This window comes from Tauraco erythrolophus, chromosome 6 (genome assembly GCF_009769465.1).
Source record: "Tauraco erythrolophus isolate bTauEry1 chromosome 6, bTauEry1.pri, whole genome shotgun sequence".
Taxonomy (NCBI): domain Eukaryota; kingdom Metazoa; phylum Chordata; class Aves; order Musophagiformes; family Musophagidae; genus Tauraco; species Tauraco erythrolophus.
Window position 1 is genome coordinate 4,732,866 of NC_141470.1, and position 19,299 is coordinate 4,752,164.

At 45.6% G+C, this 19,299-nt stretch overlaps 1 protein-coding gene across 3 annotated transcripts; it reads right to left on the bottom strand.

Moving 5' to 3' along the window:
• Window positions 1-3,890: 3,890 nt before the first annotated feature.
• Window positions 3,891-18,229, bottom strand: SYT13 (synaptotagmin 13). 3 transcript variants are annotated; one of them, XM_009984522.2, is made up of 6 exons: window positions 18,047-18,229; window positions 12,717-12,939; window positions 10,641-10,775; window positions 8,715-9,028; window positions 4,463-4,592; window positions 3,891-4,195 (listed from the first exon to the last, which is right to left on the bottom strand). In XM_009984522.2, exons 1-6 carry the CDS (start codon window positions 18,227-18,229, stop codon window positions 3,891-3,893), a joined length of 1,290 nt encoding a protein of 429 aa, XP_009982824.1. The 3 variants fall into 3 exon arrangements, with proteins under 3 accessions (XP_009982824.1, XP_086469964.1, XP_086469963.1); XM_086613838.1 differs by having other exon boundaries at window positions 10,641-10,781; XM_086613837.1 differs by having other exon boundaries at window positions 10,641-10,814.
• Window positions 18,230-19,299: the final 1,070 nt, after the last annotated feature.

Here is a 19,299-nt window from a genome sequence, read left to right on the forward strand (position 1 = left end):
CCCTGACCTTAAACTTGCAGCTCTCTGGCCCTTTGTGAAAAGGATTGTTCATTCTGACCAGGTAGACTGACCTCCCCTTTTTTTCTCTCTCCTTCCTCCCTAGAGTCTCTTTCCTTCCAGCTTCTTCATCTTAGTGGGTTACAGTAGGAAAAATGGAATAGAATCATAGAATGGTTTGGGTTGGAAGGGACCTCAAAGATCATCTAGTTCCAACCCCAAATAGTCAGTGCAGCCACTGAAGAGCCTTTGGGGACTCTAATGGCTATTTTTCATCACATGTGTAGCTTAACATTAAGTGCCATAATTGGGGTTTTGCTTCTTCTCTTACGATGCAGTTTATAAGCAGCACCCTTTAATTTAAGACATATTTATGGTGCTCGCTGATGCTCCTGCATTTAGAATTTCAGGAGCCGAGAACCATGGAGTAGTCTGGCTCTGGCTGCGTTGCACTTAAGTGGTGCTTTTACAACTCATTTGCTGAAGCTGCTTGATACGCCGGCACCGCGCGTCGTTTCCAAATATTTTGCATTTAGGCTGGCGACGTTGTCATCTACCGCAGCTCCCCATGGTTTGTCTGCTCGGGCCACTTGGGGTGCTGGGGCTCAGGGGCACGGAAGCATTGCTAAACAGGCGATCCGGGAGGTTCAGAGGGATAAGGGCAGGGCCCTGGGCAGGCGCTGGAATGCGATGACAAACAGCTCCTGTTTAACAGAGTTCAAAAGGGCCTGGGCTGAGCGTCCCTGCCCCTCCGGTACCACACGTACGCAGCATTCCTCCTGCTCGGGACACCCAGCACCCTGAACTGCACTGGAGTTCAGCCCCCGCGCAGCACTTGGGCTGCCTCCTTAAATAAACACCTGGCAGCCTTAGTTCAGCCTGCGCTGAACGTGAGGAACGTTCATAGATTTCATAGATTTCTAGGTTGGAAAAGACCTCAGAGATCATCGAGTCCAACCGTCCCTAATCCCCATTAAACCATATCCCTAAGCAGATCATCCACCCTATTCTTAAACACATCCAGGGATGGGGACTCAACCACCTCCCTGGGCAGCCTATTCCAGTGGCTGACAACCCTTTCAGAGAAGAAATACTTCCTAACATCCAACCTGAATCTCCCCTGACTAAGCTTATACCCATTTCCTCTTGTTCTATCACCCAACACTAATGTAAAGAGCCCTTCCCCCACCTCCCCACCATCCCTTCTCAAGTATTTGTCAAGTATTTCATTTAGTTCTTTCCAGGCTAAAATGCCAGACAACCAAAACGATCCTGCCGGGAAAGACGTGTGCGTTTTCACCCTTCCTCTCTTCCCCGTTACTCTTCCTCTCTTCCCCGTTTAAATCTCATTGCAGTGGAGGAGGGAACACCACCCTGCTTTAACACTGACGGCACCGCTTTGCTCCGAAGGCAGATGGATTTGTGCTGAAGTGGTGTCTGCACACAAAGAGGACGTTATTTTGCCACGACGAAATCAGATGGCGAGGGGGCTATTCCTTTAGATGCGACAGGATCGCTATCGAGTTACAGGGTGTGCCAAAATTACCAGGGGCAGAGGCAGATGATGGTGTTTACAATCAGTCACCAAGATGTTATAAAAGGCTGGTGGAAATAAGCAGGAGGCAGAACTAAGATAAATCTCTTGGCAGCAAGGCAAATATTTGGCCCTTCAGGCTTTCCCCGTTGCCAGCCAAATAGCATCATACCATGAAGTTCTTCTTATCATTATCCTAAAAAGAAGGATGAGTCACAGCGCTGCCAGGAACCTATATGTAGAACACACCAACATCACAATGAATTTTGTACTTAAATGGAAATAATGATTCCAAATCTATAGGAATATCTACAGGCAAATCACAAATACATCAACTATTAAGAATTCACGATCAGCTAAAACCCTGTGTCTTATTTATTCACGGTATCCTACAGACTTTTGTTAATAAAAGACCCACAGAGCAAAACAAGAAGTCAATTTTCTTTTTGTTTAAACCCCTTCTAGCCAGTGGAGCGACATCAGAGATTAAAACATTGGATGTAAGATTGACTGGCATACTTTGCTTTGCTGGTTGGTTGGTCAAAGCTGGTTTTACCACCCTTTTCAGAACCATCCTGTGCCTCCTGGCTACACCACCTAGAAGCAGAATAGCAGAGTGAAGAGAACAGAGTTTTCAGTGTGCATCCACCCTGTCAGTCTCTTCACAGAATCACAGCATCACTGAGGATGGAAAGGACCTCTGGAGATCATCTTATCCAAACCCACCCCTGGTCCGGGTGGGATAAACTAGAGCAGGTTGTTCAGCACTGTATCCCATCAGATTTTGAGTAGCTCCAAGGATGGAGACTCTCAACAACCTATCTGGGCAACTTGTTCCAGTGATTGACCATCCTGACAGTAGAAAAGGGTTTTTTAATTCGTTGTTGGTTTTGGTTTTTTTTTTCATATCTTCAAATGGAATTTCCTGTATTACCATTTTGAATTAAGCAGAGGATCAAGCTGACCCTGCAAAAATGAAGTTCTGTGAGTTTTTCAGTGCTAAAAACTATATGGTTCTGGTTTTAGATTTTTGGATGCCTTGTCCCCATTCAAGTCCCTTAAAGTTGTGTTTGTACTTGAAATAAAGTGGTAGGACAAGCAGCGTGCTTATGGGGTCATAACATCATCAGTGCCAATGCCAGACTTTCAGTCCATCTAGACACAAGAAAAGGACAGTAAACAGTAACATTTAAGCCACGACGAATCTTGAGAGTGCACACAAAAAACCAAGCCCTGGAGAATCTGTCTGGTCAGTGAATTCCTTCTGTCTGGAAGTGATGAAATACATGGCAGTTCTTCAGGGTTGTCTTCGAGTAATGCTGGTATGAGGACTTGAGTGCGCTGGTTAACTGTCAAACCAAAACCATCAATCAGCTGCTAAGGTATGAAATGATCCCACTTCTATTGTCTAGTCTTAGATGTTGCCTGGAATATAATTAGAGTATTTGAAACTTTCTAGCTCAGAAAAACCCAAACAGAAAAGATGGCAGTAAGCAGAAAGATTTGATCCAAGTTTTTTGAAGGTAACATGAATAATAACTTTTTGTCCATCTTTAGGGCCTTCCTGGGTGACACTGCAGAAAGACAGAAGCTACAGATATTCTGCTAAAGGGTCCTGAAACGTTCGTATTTTCAGCAGTTTTCATGAATCCTAAATACAACGTATCAAACACTCCAGGATATGAAAGTGAAGAAAGGTATTTGACTTCTTGTTTGGCAGTGTTTGCTTCGAAGGCTACACAGGATGATGGTGTTGACTTCCTCTCTCTCTCTTCTTCCTCTCCCTTAATTCTGTATCTTTATCTAGGTATCCATCTACTACCGCACGTTGGCTTCACTCCCTCTTTCTTACTCGTATTTTGGGTCTGCAGTGAAAATTGGTTTTGTGATCTTCATTTCTCACAGTCTTGTAAAGCATTGTGAAAAACAGTGACTGCTGAAGCATCTGCCACGTGTTTGTGATTATGGAGTCAACACTCATCAAGGGACTTGGGTGACAATGCCGGATGCCAAGGTGCGGCTTACATTTCCATGATACCTTTAGTCCCCTCTGCTCCTCTACAGAAACAAGGACCTCACAGAAATGACAGTGGGCAGGCTAATAAAATTAATTCAAATCATCCAGGCAGCCAAATAGCTTTTTTGAGAGAACCACTTGATTAGGTGGGAGATTGTCCTTTAAATATATATTCCAGACAGTTTCCTGCGCTAGGATGAGGCAAGAAAATCAGAGGAGGCGGTGTAAGAAGAATGCTGTGCTGAATAATTTTGTGGAGGGGAAGGTGAAAAGTGAAATGCAGTTTATTCACTCAGGTCCAGAGGCCTGGTGGAAATCTGGTTGGCAGTAATCAAGATGAGCCTACATGTGGAGCTGGTGCCACATGGCTATCTGTCTCCTGGGGTTCCTCAGCATTTCTTCCCAGTGGTTCCTCTCTGTGCCAGTAACGTGCAAGCCCAGGCTGCACTTGCCGAGCACGTGGCTCTGCCCAGCACCATCCTGGCTCAGCATTTCCAGCTCCACGCTGGAGGCACGCAGGAGCTCGTGAGGCACCTCAAACATGATCATCTCATTCCACACAGGGTTGATCTTGTGTTTTGCACGTTTGGTCTGCTTCTTCTTCAGCTTCAAGGACTGATGCCTCAGTGTCACCTTGACAGAAACATCTGTGCAGGAAGTGGAGAGAGACACCATATTAATGAGCATGCAACAAAATGAATGCATTTTAACTGGTGACATCAAGCTGAGAGAGAGAACAGAAGAAACATCTTGGTGAGTTTGGTTTTCATGTTTTAGAAATTATTCAAATCTCTTTGGCTTTCTAAGCTAAGCATCTTTTTTTTTTTTTTTTCTTCCAACCATCGCCCTTGCCACTTTCAAGATTTACATAGCGGATGAAACAACAGTCTCTGTTTTCTTGCTATTCTACTCACCATTGCCAAGTAGATCTTTCAGCTGCTTGGAATGCAGATTTTTAGCCTTAATAATCACCACCAGCAGGCGGTTAGCTGCTGGCAGGTAGCTGATAGAGAGCAGAACTTCCCCGTGGCCCGTAGATGGCTCCTGGAAATGGAGACACAGGAAGGGTTAATTTTTTATACAATCTGATCATAACATTAGGAAAAGTAAATAGTACAAGGTGAGGGGTGGAAGATCAAGCTGTCTCCCTGTCTGTGTACAGGCAATCTTTCCAGTTACACTGGATGAGAACAAACCTGGCAAAGATGTCTGAGAGGGCTCCTCCACTCATAAGGCCCCCATCATGTGAGTTACTGCTTTGTTTTGCTGCTGGAAAGTAACTGCTTCCTACCATCTACTTTTGGTGGAATATTTAGTCAGAAGAAGAGGATGTGGGACTGAACGACACGCAAGTAGTCAGATACTCCTTTTTTGAGAGATTGTCTAGCTGCCCTTTTTATGTCCCCTGCTTCCATTCCTGCTTCTCCTTCTCGTAATTCACTCTTCATTTCAGCTGCTCTTTTCATGAGGAGGCTCTGACCAGACGTGGACCCCCATCCACACTGCCCAGCAGGAGCGGCGGGCTCCCTGGCAAAGAGTAGGCGATACCTGGGTCTGTGCCACACAGCCAGACCCTGGAGCTGGAGTTGAACCTTCTCCCACACCTTTAATTGGTACGGGAAAAACCCAACCGACCTGAAATCCTCCATGGGCTCAGCTCAGTACTCTTCCTTTGTGGCTGGGTATTCACTTCAGGGGCCACACTTTATCTCTTCTCTTCTCTTCTCTTCTCTTCTCTTCTCTTCTCTTCTCTTCTCTTCTCTTCTCTTCTCTTCTCTTCTCTTCTCTTCTCTTCTCTTCTCTTCTCTTCTCTTCTCTTCTCTTCTCTTCTCTTCTCTTCTCTTCTCTTCTCTTCTCTTCTCTTCTCTTCTCTTTTCTCTCCCTTTCTTCCCATTAAGTGATTTGGCTCTTAGCCTCCTGACCTTTCTCCCCTTCCTTCCCACTCGCCCTGGACAAGCAGCCCCGGAGGGGGAAGCAGAGGGACGTAACCACACGGGCCACCGCTCTCCCTTGGGAGACCAGCGCCGTTTCCTCCTCAGGAACTGGCGAGGAAAGGAGAGAAGGGCCATGCCGGTGCGTGCAGAGCTGCCAGCCTGCGGCGAGGGGCGGAAGGGGAGCAGTTATTCTCTTGGCAAGTCGGAGCTTGTGACAGAAATCTGGTTTAGTGTGAGGTTAATGACCCAGAAGAGTCCCAGAAAGCCAATGTCAAGTCAATAGACTCCCTTTGGACTCCTTAGCGTGATTTACACGCTTTAGGACAGCCAGCCCTTCTCCAGGCCATTTCTGTGCTCTGCACTCTGGCTTCTAAGTGAGCCATAAATATTTCAAATTAAGTTTTCACCCAGTTACTCACAACAGGCAAGGACAGGCCCCTGTACGCTCCGCGTGAGCTGATTGACTCTCCAGAAAACATGACTGTCATCGCTGTCTGGTTTGAATGACTTATTTGTCGTGCACAAATCAGGTGGGAGGCCATTAGCAAGGAAGCCTGGAATTCAATCCCAAATCAGCCCGAGAAAATCTTTTTTTTTTCATGCAGTCAGGTAGCAAGGAAGGGCTCACATGCATTTCACTTACATAAACCCTGTCCTAAAGCTAAGTGGATCATAAAAAACCCCACACATAAAACCAGAGGCAGATTCAAATGGCTCCATGTCCACTACAAAAGAATAGCTGTTTGTTCCTGGAGGGACAAATACAAATACCACCTCAATCCAAAACCACTCTTTAGGCAAATCATGAGCTGCTTTTGTTTATTTATCCCCTCCGCATCTCACCAGGTCCCACTCTATAGCTCCGGGCTAGAATGTGGTTCCAGGAGCTCCAGGCACAGACAGATAAAGTGGAGATGGGGATGGCAGGGGGTGGCAGGGCTCTGTAAACGTGCACACCCACACGCACGTACGCAGGCACGGAAACACACACACACGTTGAACACACACGTCACGTCTTGTGCTTATGGCTTTCTAGCTCCTCGTGTTCTGATCAAGTTTTTGACCAGCCTCGATCCACAAAAGCCCAAAACCTACAATGACTGGTCTCTGCTGGAGTTTTGCATGAAAAGACCAAGACAGGTAGTTTTCCTTCCCCCTCCTTCTAGTTTGTTTGGGTTTTTTTTCCCCTATTAAATCCATAACCTGCACTTTGTGCTGCTACTTTGCAAATTCACACAACCTCCAGAGCTTCGGGTCTTCCTTTCTGTGCGAAAAGGATAAAAAGCATCAGGGAATCATCAATGAATTACGTGTTCAGGGCACGGTGAAATCACAAAAGGGAAGGTGCAACGGCAAGGAGCCACTATCATCACTGTCATTAGCAAAGCCCTGGGAGGGAAGGAAGACAAGATAAGGGTATCAGTCTGCCTGATCTCCGCTTTGCATTGCTCACAGCAGTCCATGAATTCCTGAATGCTAATTACATTACTTACATTGGCTGTTAGCTCCCCTCCGAGCTCCTTCCCTTCTGTGTGCGAGAATTACTGAGAAGGTAGGAATGAAATTTCTGCAGCTCGTGGCTTTTCAAGGAAATATCCGACTTTAAACAAAGCCCGGTGACTTTGTTCCTGCACGGATGCTGTCAAAAATAGCTCCTCTTTTTTTGATCCGCTCTTCCTCACCCCCTCCCGCTCTGGTTCCCGATGAGCGGTTCAGGATCTGCATGTAAGCTATCTGTGCAATGGTTGGCTCTCTCCGGTCCCAGATGACGCAAATTCAGCTCTCACTGCACATCCTCAGCACAAACTGGGGCACTGTTCAGCAGTACTGTCAGCCTGGAGAAGAAACGAGTGCTGCCCTGTTTCTGCACGTAGTTGTGAAGCTGGACCAAGGCAGAGCCCCCACTATGTCAGGACTCCATCAGCTGTACTTGGGTGACAACTGACCATTGCTGTGGACAGGCTGTTTCTTGGGTGTTGCCTACAGAGCAGATTCTACAGCAGATTGGGGGTGCAGGAAGAGGGGGCTCCATCTATCTTAGTTTAGGAATTTAAATCATTATATTGGAATCATTTCTTTCGGCCATCTCCTTTTACAGCAGCAGACTGGGAAACTCATTTCAACAGCGATTAGGCAAATATTTAGCCTCGTGCTTGAAGTTTATTAAACTGATTCAGACCACCTATTTGTTTGTGCTGCCTCACTCTCTGCCAGAGGTTTTTGAGAGTGGCCAGCCCTGTTAGCATTCAAGTGGCAATCAGATAAAGTAGCATTATTGGAAATCAGAAGGGCTAACTGTACTCTGTGTCTGCGGCCAACTCAGTGGAGAGCCCTCATCCTTGATAGTGACGGGCAATAATTTATTTCAGCGTGCTTAGCAACGATGCCGGTGGTGTTTTGCGTTGCTCACAACTGTGTTTTGCTTCTTGCTGCTGCTAGAAGAACAATCTAGTTCATGGCAGGGAAAAGGCTCCTGAGGAAACGTGCAAGAAGTTAGTGAACATGAAGCATCATTCCCTGCACTGACTTCAAGGGCTGTTGGAATCCTTCCCTCTATTTTCCCTGTCTGTGCAGCTGGGAAGGTGTGGATATGGACGGAAAGGGAGAATTTGACATTTAAAAAACCAAGGCAATGCAATTAGTGATATTTTGATGTCTCCCAGAATGAATAGCACTGCTGGATGGATCCCAGTAAAGATAAGTTATCTTCAGTCAAACATTCCATTCCTGCCAATGTACTTCTCTCCTAGATTAAGTCTCCCAGGGTGCCACCATATGCATGACCCGCACCCAGCTCTGCAGAGTCCCTCTGTCCTGCTCCGTAGGCACGCTCCGGTATTCCAGCTCTTACCACCACTGTCCCGCATTGCTAATTCACAGAAACTCACGTAACTTTTCCTAGACTAGGCTTTCAATTACAGGTATCAGTGTCAGATTGTCATGTAATTGAGGGAGGAGGAGAGGGAGTTTTGACACATCTTAACTGCTGGGAGCTGCAGATGGAAGGGCTGGGTTGATGGGCCTTTGATTGCTTTCCAAAATGATTAGCTACAAACCACACAGAGCAGTGCTGAGTGACCTCTGCAGTCACACATCACCCCTCTAAACCCAGCTCCAAACAAAGCTGGTCCGTTCCAACCCCAACCATTCTATGATTCTATGATAGAGGGCTTCTCTTGGCTGAACAATTAATCATTAGTTTCTGAACTACCAGCACAGATTGAGTCCATACCTTCTCTGGGGTCTTTAGCCTTTCCCACTGGGCCATCCCGAAGGACTCCTCCATGTTAGCAAGGCTCAGTTTGAGTTCCCCCACAATGCTGTGTCTGGAGAACTTGTCGCAGTTTCTCAGGGTGAGAGTCAGCGTCCCCTCTGGCATCTCCTCCTCTGTTAATGGGAATCGCAGGACTTCCTCCCAGAGGGTGTGAAGCACTTTCTTCTTCAGCTCTGTCTGGGCCTCAGCTATACCGGACTTGCTCACCAGTGTGCCCAGTACGTAGCAGTGGCAGCCAGCATCTTGGTCCCCACTTACTCTGCCATGCATAGCTGGAAAAGAAAGATTGGTTATAAGGTCATCTCACAAAAAAAAAAAAAACAAAACAGCCCTGAAATATCTGTGGCTAAATGGCTTGTTTCATGAGAGCCATAAAATAAAACAGCTGTATAGACGTTGAACCCTGCTCCTGCTTGCACGGGGCAGACGAAGCCGTGAGCCCGTGCGGTGGTGTTTTCCTCGTGCTGCACAATGTCCTTATCCTTCTGCCACTGCAGAAAGATTCCGTCAGTGTTTGGGAGAGCAACATCTGAGTTCAGGGAAACAGGGTCTGTTGAAAGATGCAGAGCAGCAGTGAGATGAGACACAGGATGGCACAGGGGTGGGAGGCTCTCATGTACTTTTACCTCGGCACACGAAGAAGGCTTCCTACAAAGGCTTTAAAAGCAGGATGGTCAGTCACAGACATCAGAGATGGGAGAGACCTCCCTCTTGGCACACATCCATCCCTGCAGGCCAGTGTGGGATATGTCTAAGGGTTATTACATTCTGCTTGTTCAACCTCTGCTAAATGACTCTTTCAGAAGCCATCCCACGGCCCAAAAGATCTGTGTCAAAAGACATTAATCCCTGATTTTATATCCCTTTTATGTGGAAAAGCCTAGAGTGAGAATGGCATTTCACACTCCTCTTCAGTTGCATCCACAGAATTGCACTGCCTTCTCCGCAGCAAGAGCAGCACGCTTTCCTCCAAGGGGTGATGGAACAGTATGGCTTTGTGGGCAACACTGAAGTCTTTGCTGCAGCCAGTCCCAGGACAGCTGCTCCTGAGCTTCCAGGTATCATGGTTCACAGGGGTCTCCTGGTTCCTCAGGGGAGAGGAGCTGGGGAGCAGAGCTGGATCCTGCCGAGGTGGCAGTGGGGCACCCAGGCGGGCGCAGGTGTCCACCCTGGAGGGAAGCTGTGGGTTTGCTGCTGGCAGGCAGCCCACAGCAGCGGCTGCCGTTTAGCACTTTTTTCCATTCTCACTTTAGAGGGTGTGATTTGATTAGGCTTCCACAGAGATCCGCACTGTGCATGAATTATTCAGTCAGCTTATTTTACTTTCCCAGAGGAACTGATGATGCTCCAGCCCTGAGCGGAGAAGCTGTTACAGTTGTCAGTTCCCACTGCAGAGAGTGACACAGAGCCTTGCCGCCCGGCCAGGCACAGACAGAGGGACCTTCTTCAGTGGCCTGCAAGATAAGTCTGGTACCTCCAGCTCAGCCTTTGACTTGACTGGAGGACGAGGCAGTAGGGAGTGGGTCAAGTTGAAGAATGAAAGTTACGGAGAGGAAGGAGAGAGTAACCCCCTTCCCTCTGCCCCCCAGTTAAAAAACGTAAAGAAGAGAGTGCTTTGCACCATGTCTGGGACTGGAGGAGCCCATCCTGGTTCCTGACTTCTGAGCTGTGCAAACAATTGTTCCCAAACTATGCCCTGCACGCTCCCTTCAAGCAGTGACATTGCCAGGTATTTCTGTTCTGCAAATCCAGAATTGGTGAAAGACCCAGTGGTCCTGGGGACACGTGTTGATTTTAAGGTGGAAGGAGAGCCCTCTATAGAATCAAGAGGTGTCGTGTACCCTCCAGATGGAGAATCACCAGTGGAAGCTCTCTGCCCCTTACCTTCCAGAAGGGCCACTCGCAGCTCGGCTTGTTGTTGATCGTACACGAGCGAGTAGCGCAGCTCCGGGGCCTGGTTACAGCTGGCTGCCTGCTCGGGGTTCAAGTGTTCCGTGACACACACGTCCTTTACTACACCTGCAACTGGAAAAAACCCTTTAGCAAGCAGGTCTTCACCTTCCAAGGAGAACGAATCCACCCTGTCTTGACTCAACTTTTCTAAATGTCTTACTATTCCTGCACCTGGTATGCAGGAATATCATTTATGTTCCTTCCTCCATCATCATATCTCCTTTTTGCTCTGTTTTCTCACGCTTTCAGCTCTTTATACAGCACTTGGACAAAATTTCTGCTTTCTATCACCTTGTGCTCTAAGATGGTTCACACACTCACTCTTTCACCTTGTGCCTAGGCCGAGGCATCTAAACTACACTCATTATTTGTTATATTGTTTTAAATTGTTTTTAAATCACATTGGTGAATTAAATCTTGTGTTCTTTGGAATGAGAACTTGAGTCTGCTTTTGAGCTGCCATACAACTCTGCCTTAGTTCAGACTTCTCTAAACATTTTTTAATTTTAACAGCACAGTCTTAGAAGATGCAAAAGACATCTGTTTACATAGTGCTTGGCCACATTGAAGATCATGATCTTGGGAAGCTGTGAGGCAGTTTCTCCAAGTGTGATTTTGAATGTGAGTACAAGAAATAAGTTGCAAGACTAAAAGGGAAGCCACAGCTTTTTGTCATCAAAATCTGTTATCTGCAAGGTCAGTTCTGATTCACACAGAAAACAATAGTGGGACCAGCACAGTTCCTCCCCAAAATCTCAGCCACAGTCCAGACCAGTTCCATGTGTCACCGAAAGGAGAACACAACAATTCTTGCTTTATTTCAGCAACACTTGAGCTGTGAAATCAGGCACAGCAGAAAGCAAACTTGCCTGTGCCATTAGCAGTGCAGAAAGGCACTTACACCAATACACTTATACAAAGCTTTAGCCTACATGCAGCCATCACCCTTCAGGTTCTCCAGCCTGTAATGCTCTCCCTGACACCTCAGGATATGGCTCAGACAGTCTCTTTCTCCAATGCAGCTGCTTCCCATGGTACCTTCTTTTCCATGCTCACAAGTCTCAGGGTGGAGGGGTGAACGCAGCAATCGTCCTCCCAGAAGGACAAAAATATAATCTCAAGCAATTTTAAAAAACTTAAAAACAGTTCAAGCAATTTTAAAAAACTTAAAACCAGTTCTCTTAAAAAAAAAAAATCATGACAGATGGCATTGTGTCTCTGGAAAATCTTCAGGAAGGTTTTATTAATGTAGTAACCATAAAAGTCAATTATCCTGTTAAAAGACAGCGGTGAAGGTAGAAATCAGTATGGAAGCAACCCAGAGGTGCTGCCTGATGTATATAATTAACATTGTATTTTCTCTCAGGCTCCAGCTATCTTATGTTACAGGCTTTGGCATGTTACCCTTTGGGTTGGCTGGAAAACAAGAATTCTGTCTGGCAAAAACGTCTGAGGTGTCAACCTTTGGTTTCACTGCACATTGCAACAAGCCAAGACCATCTCACCAAATGGGTGGAAAAAAAGAAGCAGAGAAAATAAAGTAGAAGCTTACACCTCTCCTGCCAATGTCCCTGACAAGGACAGCTGCTGCACAGCTAGCATTTGTCCTGGGGGAGATACTCTGCCTAGTTTTGGCCAGATATTTCACCCATACTCTGCCAACTGCTCTCAGTAAAGCTACACTAAATATATGTTTTTCTACAAAATGTCTACCTCCAGTGAGCCTGATTCTTCAACACAAAAGTTGTTTAGGTAAAAAAAAATTTACAACCAGACACAACCACAGCTTTGTTATCTGAATGTCCTGATGAGCTCCGTGACTACTTTCTATTAAACACATGCATTGAAGACAGAACTCGCTTACAATGCTCATGATAAGAGAGCGAAAAGCACCCCATGTCTTCATCTTCACATTCATTTCTCTAACTACAACCACATTATGCTCAGAAGTATTACAGGTCTACACCCAGAAAAGCAATCACTAGTCTGAAGACCCAATGCTCCTACCGTTTTGAGGGAGAACAAACAGCTCTTCGTTGACTTGTATCTTCATCCTGCTGTCATCCAAACCACTCTGTTTTGCAGTAGCTGGTTCTTCTGTTGTCTTCAGGGAGTACTGCGTGTAGTTAACAATTTCAGGTGAAGTTACTACTGGTTTGGGGCCATAAATGTTGGGAAACTTCAGGAGTGCTCGAGGCTGGACTGGCTCTGCAGTTTTCTTAACGTTGAACTGAAAATTAAAATGTTGTTTATTACTTTGCACTAATTAGACTAATTCTTCTGATTCTCTCAATGTTAAATGAGCTGAGGCAAAGGAAGAAAAGACGGTGCCTCTGGTCATTCTAACCATGCTTGCTTCTTGGGTTGTAGAAACCACTGCCTGTATGTATGTCCAGAGATTTTCTTGCCAAAGCTGATACCCTTCTACTTGGTGCATGTCTTTTCAGATTTACTCCTCTACAGGTGTTTGATTGCAACAAGAAAAAGATATTTTCTTATTGTTTCATTATTCCTCCGTTCCTGTACCAGTTAATCTTTCTTAAGTCTGGGTTTTATCTTAGCACAGAAATCAACCATGAAGTTCGTTTTGCTACGATTAAGGTATTTGTTACCCTAATGTTTGAAGTCAAATCCAAAATCAAGAGCCACCCACAGATTTCAGAACATTTTACATGAGTATGTAGTAAGCATTAGAAAGGCAAAGGCACGGTACAGTCACTTGGGGCAAGTATGACCATGGTGTAATGAGACAAAGGAGAACTAGTTGAACAAATGAGCTCTGCAATGGCATACAAAGAGTAGTTGACACTGGTCATCTCAGCCTCTTGGACTATGTCTTGGCTCTGTTGACCAGAGCTCCACGTGACCCTCAGACACACATTTCCTCTTTATTATACTGGAATTGAAATTTGAATTTATGTCCAAATTTGTTCTTAACATTTCAATTCCCTGCTGAATCGTGAGCAGGGAATGAGCAGAAGAACCTGAAAGATGGTGTAGTGCTCAGGCAGCCCAAGCAAAGGTTGTCACAAAGGCGTTACTGTTCTCCCAAAACAAGAAAAATATTTTAGTGGAATAAAACTGTCCTCTTTTCCTTATGTCCCAAGAAAGAATCCTGTCTGCTCACAACCAAAATCATTGCTGATTCGTTTATATTTGGATTCATCAACGGGAAAGAACAAAAGCTGACTAGCAAATGACCCTGACCCTTGCAACAGATTTTATTAATGTTTCCAAAACACAAAAGACAAAAAGCAGAAGTAAAACTGCCATTTGGGTTTATTATTGTGCAGTGGGATTCCCTCCAACCCCACTGCCTGCCAACCTATTCTGTGTTGTTTAGATCGAGGGTGAGCCAGAAAACGTTCCTAATTGTAATTAAAGTTTTTCATTAGTCTCATTGTTTCCTGCTAATAATGAATGTAGATGATGCCCTGAAGCACTTGTCTGTTTTGGGGCTTTGTGGTCCCAGTTCACATGTCCTAAGGGAGCATACCTATTCCTCAAGAAATAATGCCAAAGAGAGAGAGAGCAATCTTGGACTTGAGCTCTTTGGTCATCCTCTGCTTATGGAGATCATGGCACTATGGCTACATGCACTTGGCGGTGGTAAAGAACTAATTAGGTCATCTTCTCAAGCCAGCCAGTGCATCAGTGTTTAGGAAGCCCACCATGTAACGTAACATTTTGCCTTGTCTAATTTTAAGGGCTCCGAAAGAGAAGTGGGTTGAGAAAGACAGATGTCACTGTGTGCAGTCCCCGCCGAGCACTCAGCTGAGTTTGGGCATTACGTAAGCCACAGGGTGCGGGTCTGTCGGTGAGATCCCTCTGTTAGACATGTGAGCCTCATTAGTCCTAAAATACATAGGAAATTTGACATTACTCATCCAAACCTTAAAAAGTTTTCTATTCTTTTAAAATTAAAGCAGACCAACCAAGCAAAATGTGTTGGGGAGCACTGGACAACAGCTTGAAAAAACAGGTTGCTTTTGTTCTGCAAAGGCATTACATGTAACACACATGCAGTGCCTGCCGTGGTGCTCCGTCCCCTCTGGTCCTTCTCTCCTGAAGCTGCTGTACAAGGTTGGCTGCTGCCCTACCAGTCCCTGGCCACCACACCAGAGCCGTGTGCCCGCCTCGCTGTGCGCTGCTAGCACGTGAGGCGCTTTGGGATCCCTCGGGATGAAAAACACCATGCAAATGTGAGGGTCCGTTACTACAAGCTTTTCTTCCACTTGCTGAAAGCCAGACATTTAGTCAGGAAATCCATCAGCACGCGGCAACTAAGAGCTCCACTGGGTCTAAATATTCCTCTTGTCTGTCTGCTCTGCAGAATCAGAGATGAGAGACATATGCAAGCGCAGTGGGACGAGCCCACCCCCTCTTCCAACTGCATCTGCCTCTGTTTATTATTTTTGCTGCCAGCTCTCTTCCCGAGTGCTGTCTGCTAATCTAGTTACATAGCAGTGCCCTATGGAAGTTCCCTTTGTAAATCAGCAGCAGCATCTTAAATAAAGACGTAACCAGAAGAGTTCAGATAATTCTGCATAAAATGCGTGAAAGCAAAGAAACTAAAAGTAGCAAGGAGGCTGCAACTGACCCTTTTGGGTCCCTGCCCAGCGTCCCTCAAACAGCACACCGGATTGTTGCCACTGCTGGATGTGTTTAGGAATTTTCACTCTGCACACTTTGCTGAGACTTCGCAAATTTACAGCAGTTTTGAATTGTTCTGTGGATGTGTCTTTGTGTTGGAACTCTTCCTCCTCATGTATGCAGGGCATGTCCATGGGGAGCCTCTGTCTATAGCAAATACAAGCATCACTGTCATGGGAGACATGCCAAGTGAATAAAATGCAGTCTTGCTTCATCTTTCTTTTGTCATCTCTGTTTATCAGAATCAGTGTGTCAAGCACTGACTAGGACACGCAGTGTACTAATGCAGTCGGAAAAAAAAGTCCCGACAGGGCAATTTATAAACACAGGCACAGATGATAAAACTTCATAAATTCAGAACTCAATTTGAGATTCATTCCTTCAAGATATATAGGCTGGTTCTGAATTGGTGACAGCATAGGAGCATGCATGTTCCTGGCGAGAAAACTATTTCAATTGGAAAGAATTGTTAAACATACGGAATAGGCAAACTAAGAACATTTTGCACTTTCTGTGACAGAATGTTCATTCCGCTGCTATAATTTGGCCAGATTTATTTAAAAAAAAAAAAACAAAAAAAAACAACAATCAAACAGTAACATTAGAAATAATACTTCCAATTAATACTTCCAATTAGGAAGCCTACGATGCTAAAATAATACAATCACTCAGGTAAAAGTGATACACTGAGGGTGAGTTGAATAATTTGATCCCCTGTTGGTCAAATACTGGATTAAATTATGGCAAAACTTAATGAATGTAGAAATATTGTGAGGACCATAACCTAATAGCTGCTGGGTACTGAAGGTTTAATTGGACTTAATGGTGACTTAGAGCTTGGTGACTGCTTTCAGTCATGCAAGCAGGATGACACCCCAGAGGACAAGCTCCGGGATGGATTAACACTTTCCCAAGATGTTTCTCAAAAGACTGTATAGAAGAAAAATGTCCCGTCCAAGGATGGAGTTAACGTAAAGATTTGAGAGGTTTCTGAGCTAGAAGATTGTAACAACACAAAGTCTCTTGTAGAAAGAGACTGATGGTAAAGTTATCTGTGGGTAGCGTTGTTCCAGAAAACAGCTAGAAAAAATATTATGAAAAATAATATGACTGTCAAAGTTACATTTTTTTCCCTCATTTTAACAGCAAACTTGGAAAACCTCAGCATAATTGTACATCCTTATATCCAAGAGTTGGCGAATCCCCTCCACGGGTTAGAAAAGAGCCTGGAAAGGACATGACAAACCTGTCAAACAGAATAGCAGGTGAAATTCATCCTAGGAAAACGCAAACGGGTACTCGGAGGTATCCACCGTGCTCAGGGATGAACGCTCAGAATTAGCAGCCATCTCTTGAGAAGTCCTAAGCTCAGTGCAGATGTTCATCCACGGTCAGTGGAGCCATCCTCCCATTCCCCAGCAACCAGAAGCTCTGATAATGCAGTTCTGTGTCTGTGCACCAGATCTTACAATACGATTAGTAGATTTGGTCATCTTTCCTCACAACAAAGTGCAACAGGAGCATGAGGATGCCGGGGCTCTTTTCTACTACGAGCCTAAGAGTGGTAGCCAGAGACTGAATATGTAGTTACAAACATTACCAAGAAGTTCAATTAGGACTCCTGCTACACTCTTTAAGAATACAAAAATAATGGGCAGCTCAGATAACTAAAATGGCCAACAAAGACTGTTATACAATGGGTCACTGGCCTTTGGAATTGGCTGCTATGGCATAACGTTTGGTCGAACGGCCAGAAGAAAGTGAAAAGGACATAGGCACATACAAACATCGAAAGCAATAGCCAACAGGTAATCATTTCAGAGACTGATCGGTGCTGTAGCTCGTGCTAAAGACCATAGTCAATCAAGGAAATCATTCCAACATTTCCCTCTGAAGGAGAAATTCCCATTAATAAGTATATTAGGAGGCTCTTCTAATTCCCCTTGCTCTCTCTTGCACTAAGCTTAGGAGTAAATCAGGGGTTTTGGATTCTAATAAGAAAGAAGGATCACGCAGGGATGCCTGACGTTATCCACGCTCCACATTGCTCTTATAGTAAGTGAAAAAGCAATTCACAGTGTGATGAGATTGTCCAGTCATCACACTCCAGATTTTCACTTGCATTTTATTATCATTTCAACACCGTGGTGTAACTTCACACATAATTAATCCCTTCAGTCGGAGGGGCAGAGGGAGGAGGAGGGATGGTTTTCACAGGAAACCAGCTGTTGACAGGGAACTATCCTGCAGGAACCGTAAGATATCGTGAATAGAGTTCGAGAAATAGCTGCTATAGGAGATCCCAGCAGGAGTCATCTCCTCTTTACAATGCTGTGTGCCACCTGGTAAACTCCAGTCCTCTCTCCTCAGGAAATTATTTCCCTTGTGATCTAGCTTGACAGCTAAGCAGCATTTCCAGTCCTCCTCCCCTATTTTTGCCATTATCAGCTTTCTCTTCAGCAGTGTGGCAGCTGTCTCCCGCTCTGATAATTCGGTGGGTCACCCAGCCCATCTCTGTTTTCCCATCACTCCTCCTCCCGTGAACGTGTTGTTACACCCTGAACACAGCAAGCAGATAAATAGGCAGCATAAATCACACGCTGAGTAGCCTAACAGAGAAGTTGCACTCCCACCCTCTGCATTTAAAAGCAAAATCACAGAGTAAATTAGAGACTGTGCCTTACTTGCTGGACTGGCTGAAGCACACTGGGCTTAGTATTTTCTGGGTCCTCCTCTTGGTCCTTTTCTGAGAGTCCTTTCCCAGGTTGTTTGCATTTGCAGAAGCAGGTGAGACCGCAGAGGGCAAGGATGCTCGTTGCAGTCCCTAAGGTAGCCCCCAGGGCTATAACTGGGGCCGATAAAACCATTGTCCTGCGCTGCACAGGAATAAAAAGCACGGAAACCCTGTGACTCCTTCTCCTCCCTGGGAGAGCAGCTCTTGCACATCCACTCCGCTTTCTAGCCTGGCTTCATTCTCCTTGGAAGTCTGAAAACAATCCTCTTGTGCAGCAAGGAAAAGGGAACAATCTAGAGACAGAGATAAATCATCCCACCTTTGCTAGGCAACAAGGCTACCTTTCTATCCTGATGATGGAGTTTCTGCTCCAGGTCAGGAAGAGGAAACAGTGACTGTGGTGCCTGCGATCTCCATGTAGCTGCAAACAGGCAGTTTTCATTGAAGTCTGTTCTCCAGCTCCACTGGGAAAAGTCTGATGTGTGATAGAGAGGAAAGACGTCAGCAGAAGGGGCTGGGCCTTGCTAGCTAACTCACAGAAAGTGCATCCGAATGTTTGACAGCTCTCTAGCAGTATTTCTGGGGGCTGGCTTCCCAATTTGCTCAAGAGGCTGAATATTTCTGTCTTAAGGCAAAGACAGCGATTGCCAAAAGGTGCTGGCCTGAGAAGCACCCACGAGAGCACTATAGTCAGAGGAAAGCCTGCAGGTAAGTCAGGCAGAACTTTCTAAACCCTCAGAGGCAGGGAAACAAATGCACACAAGGATTAAGCACTGTCCTGCACCTCGCCAGCTTCCCCTCACGGCGCAGGGTCGGATCCTTTCGGAGCTGCGTTCTACAGCACCAATGCGGAGCAGCGCTTCTATTTAAAAAGACGACAGAAAATCCTCTCCAACAAGACATGTTGGCACATATGCTGCTTCCTCCGGAGAGGATGGGAGAGCAAACAACATATGCTGGGTATTAGTCACACTGCTTACTACTCCAGCGTCAAGCGGTGGGCTGGTGAGCACGGCAGAAGAACCTACATCAGTAGACCTGAAGGGCTACACGTCCGTCTCAGCTTCCTCTTGAGGTGATGGAGTGATTAACTTTCTCCGACTCATTTATTTTTGCCTTATTTCTCAGACTGCCCAGCTTGAGGAAGAGGAGAATGAATGCCATCTATCAATGGGTTTCTTATGACACGTGCAACCGTTTTCC

Bases quoted from the DNA above. Each gene is read 5' to 3' on its own strand.
- SYT13 (XM_086613837.1), bottom strand. From the start codon at position 18,229: ATGGTTTTATCGGCCCCAGTTATAGCCCTGGGGGCTACCTTAGGGACT. The intron at 12,940-18,046 runs GTAAGGCACAGT...TTTAATTTTCAG, and splicing joins TGCTTCAGCCAGTCCAGCAA to TTCAACGTTAAGAAAACTGC. The intron at 4,593-8,714 runs GTATGGACTCAA...CTCCATTTCCAG, and splicing joins GGCTAAAGACCCCAGAGAAG to GAGCCATCTACGGGCCACGG.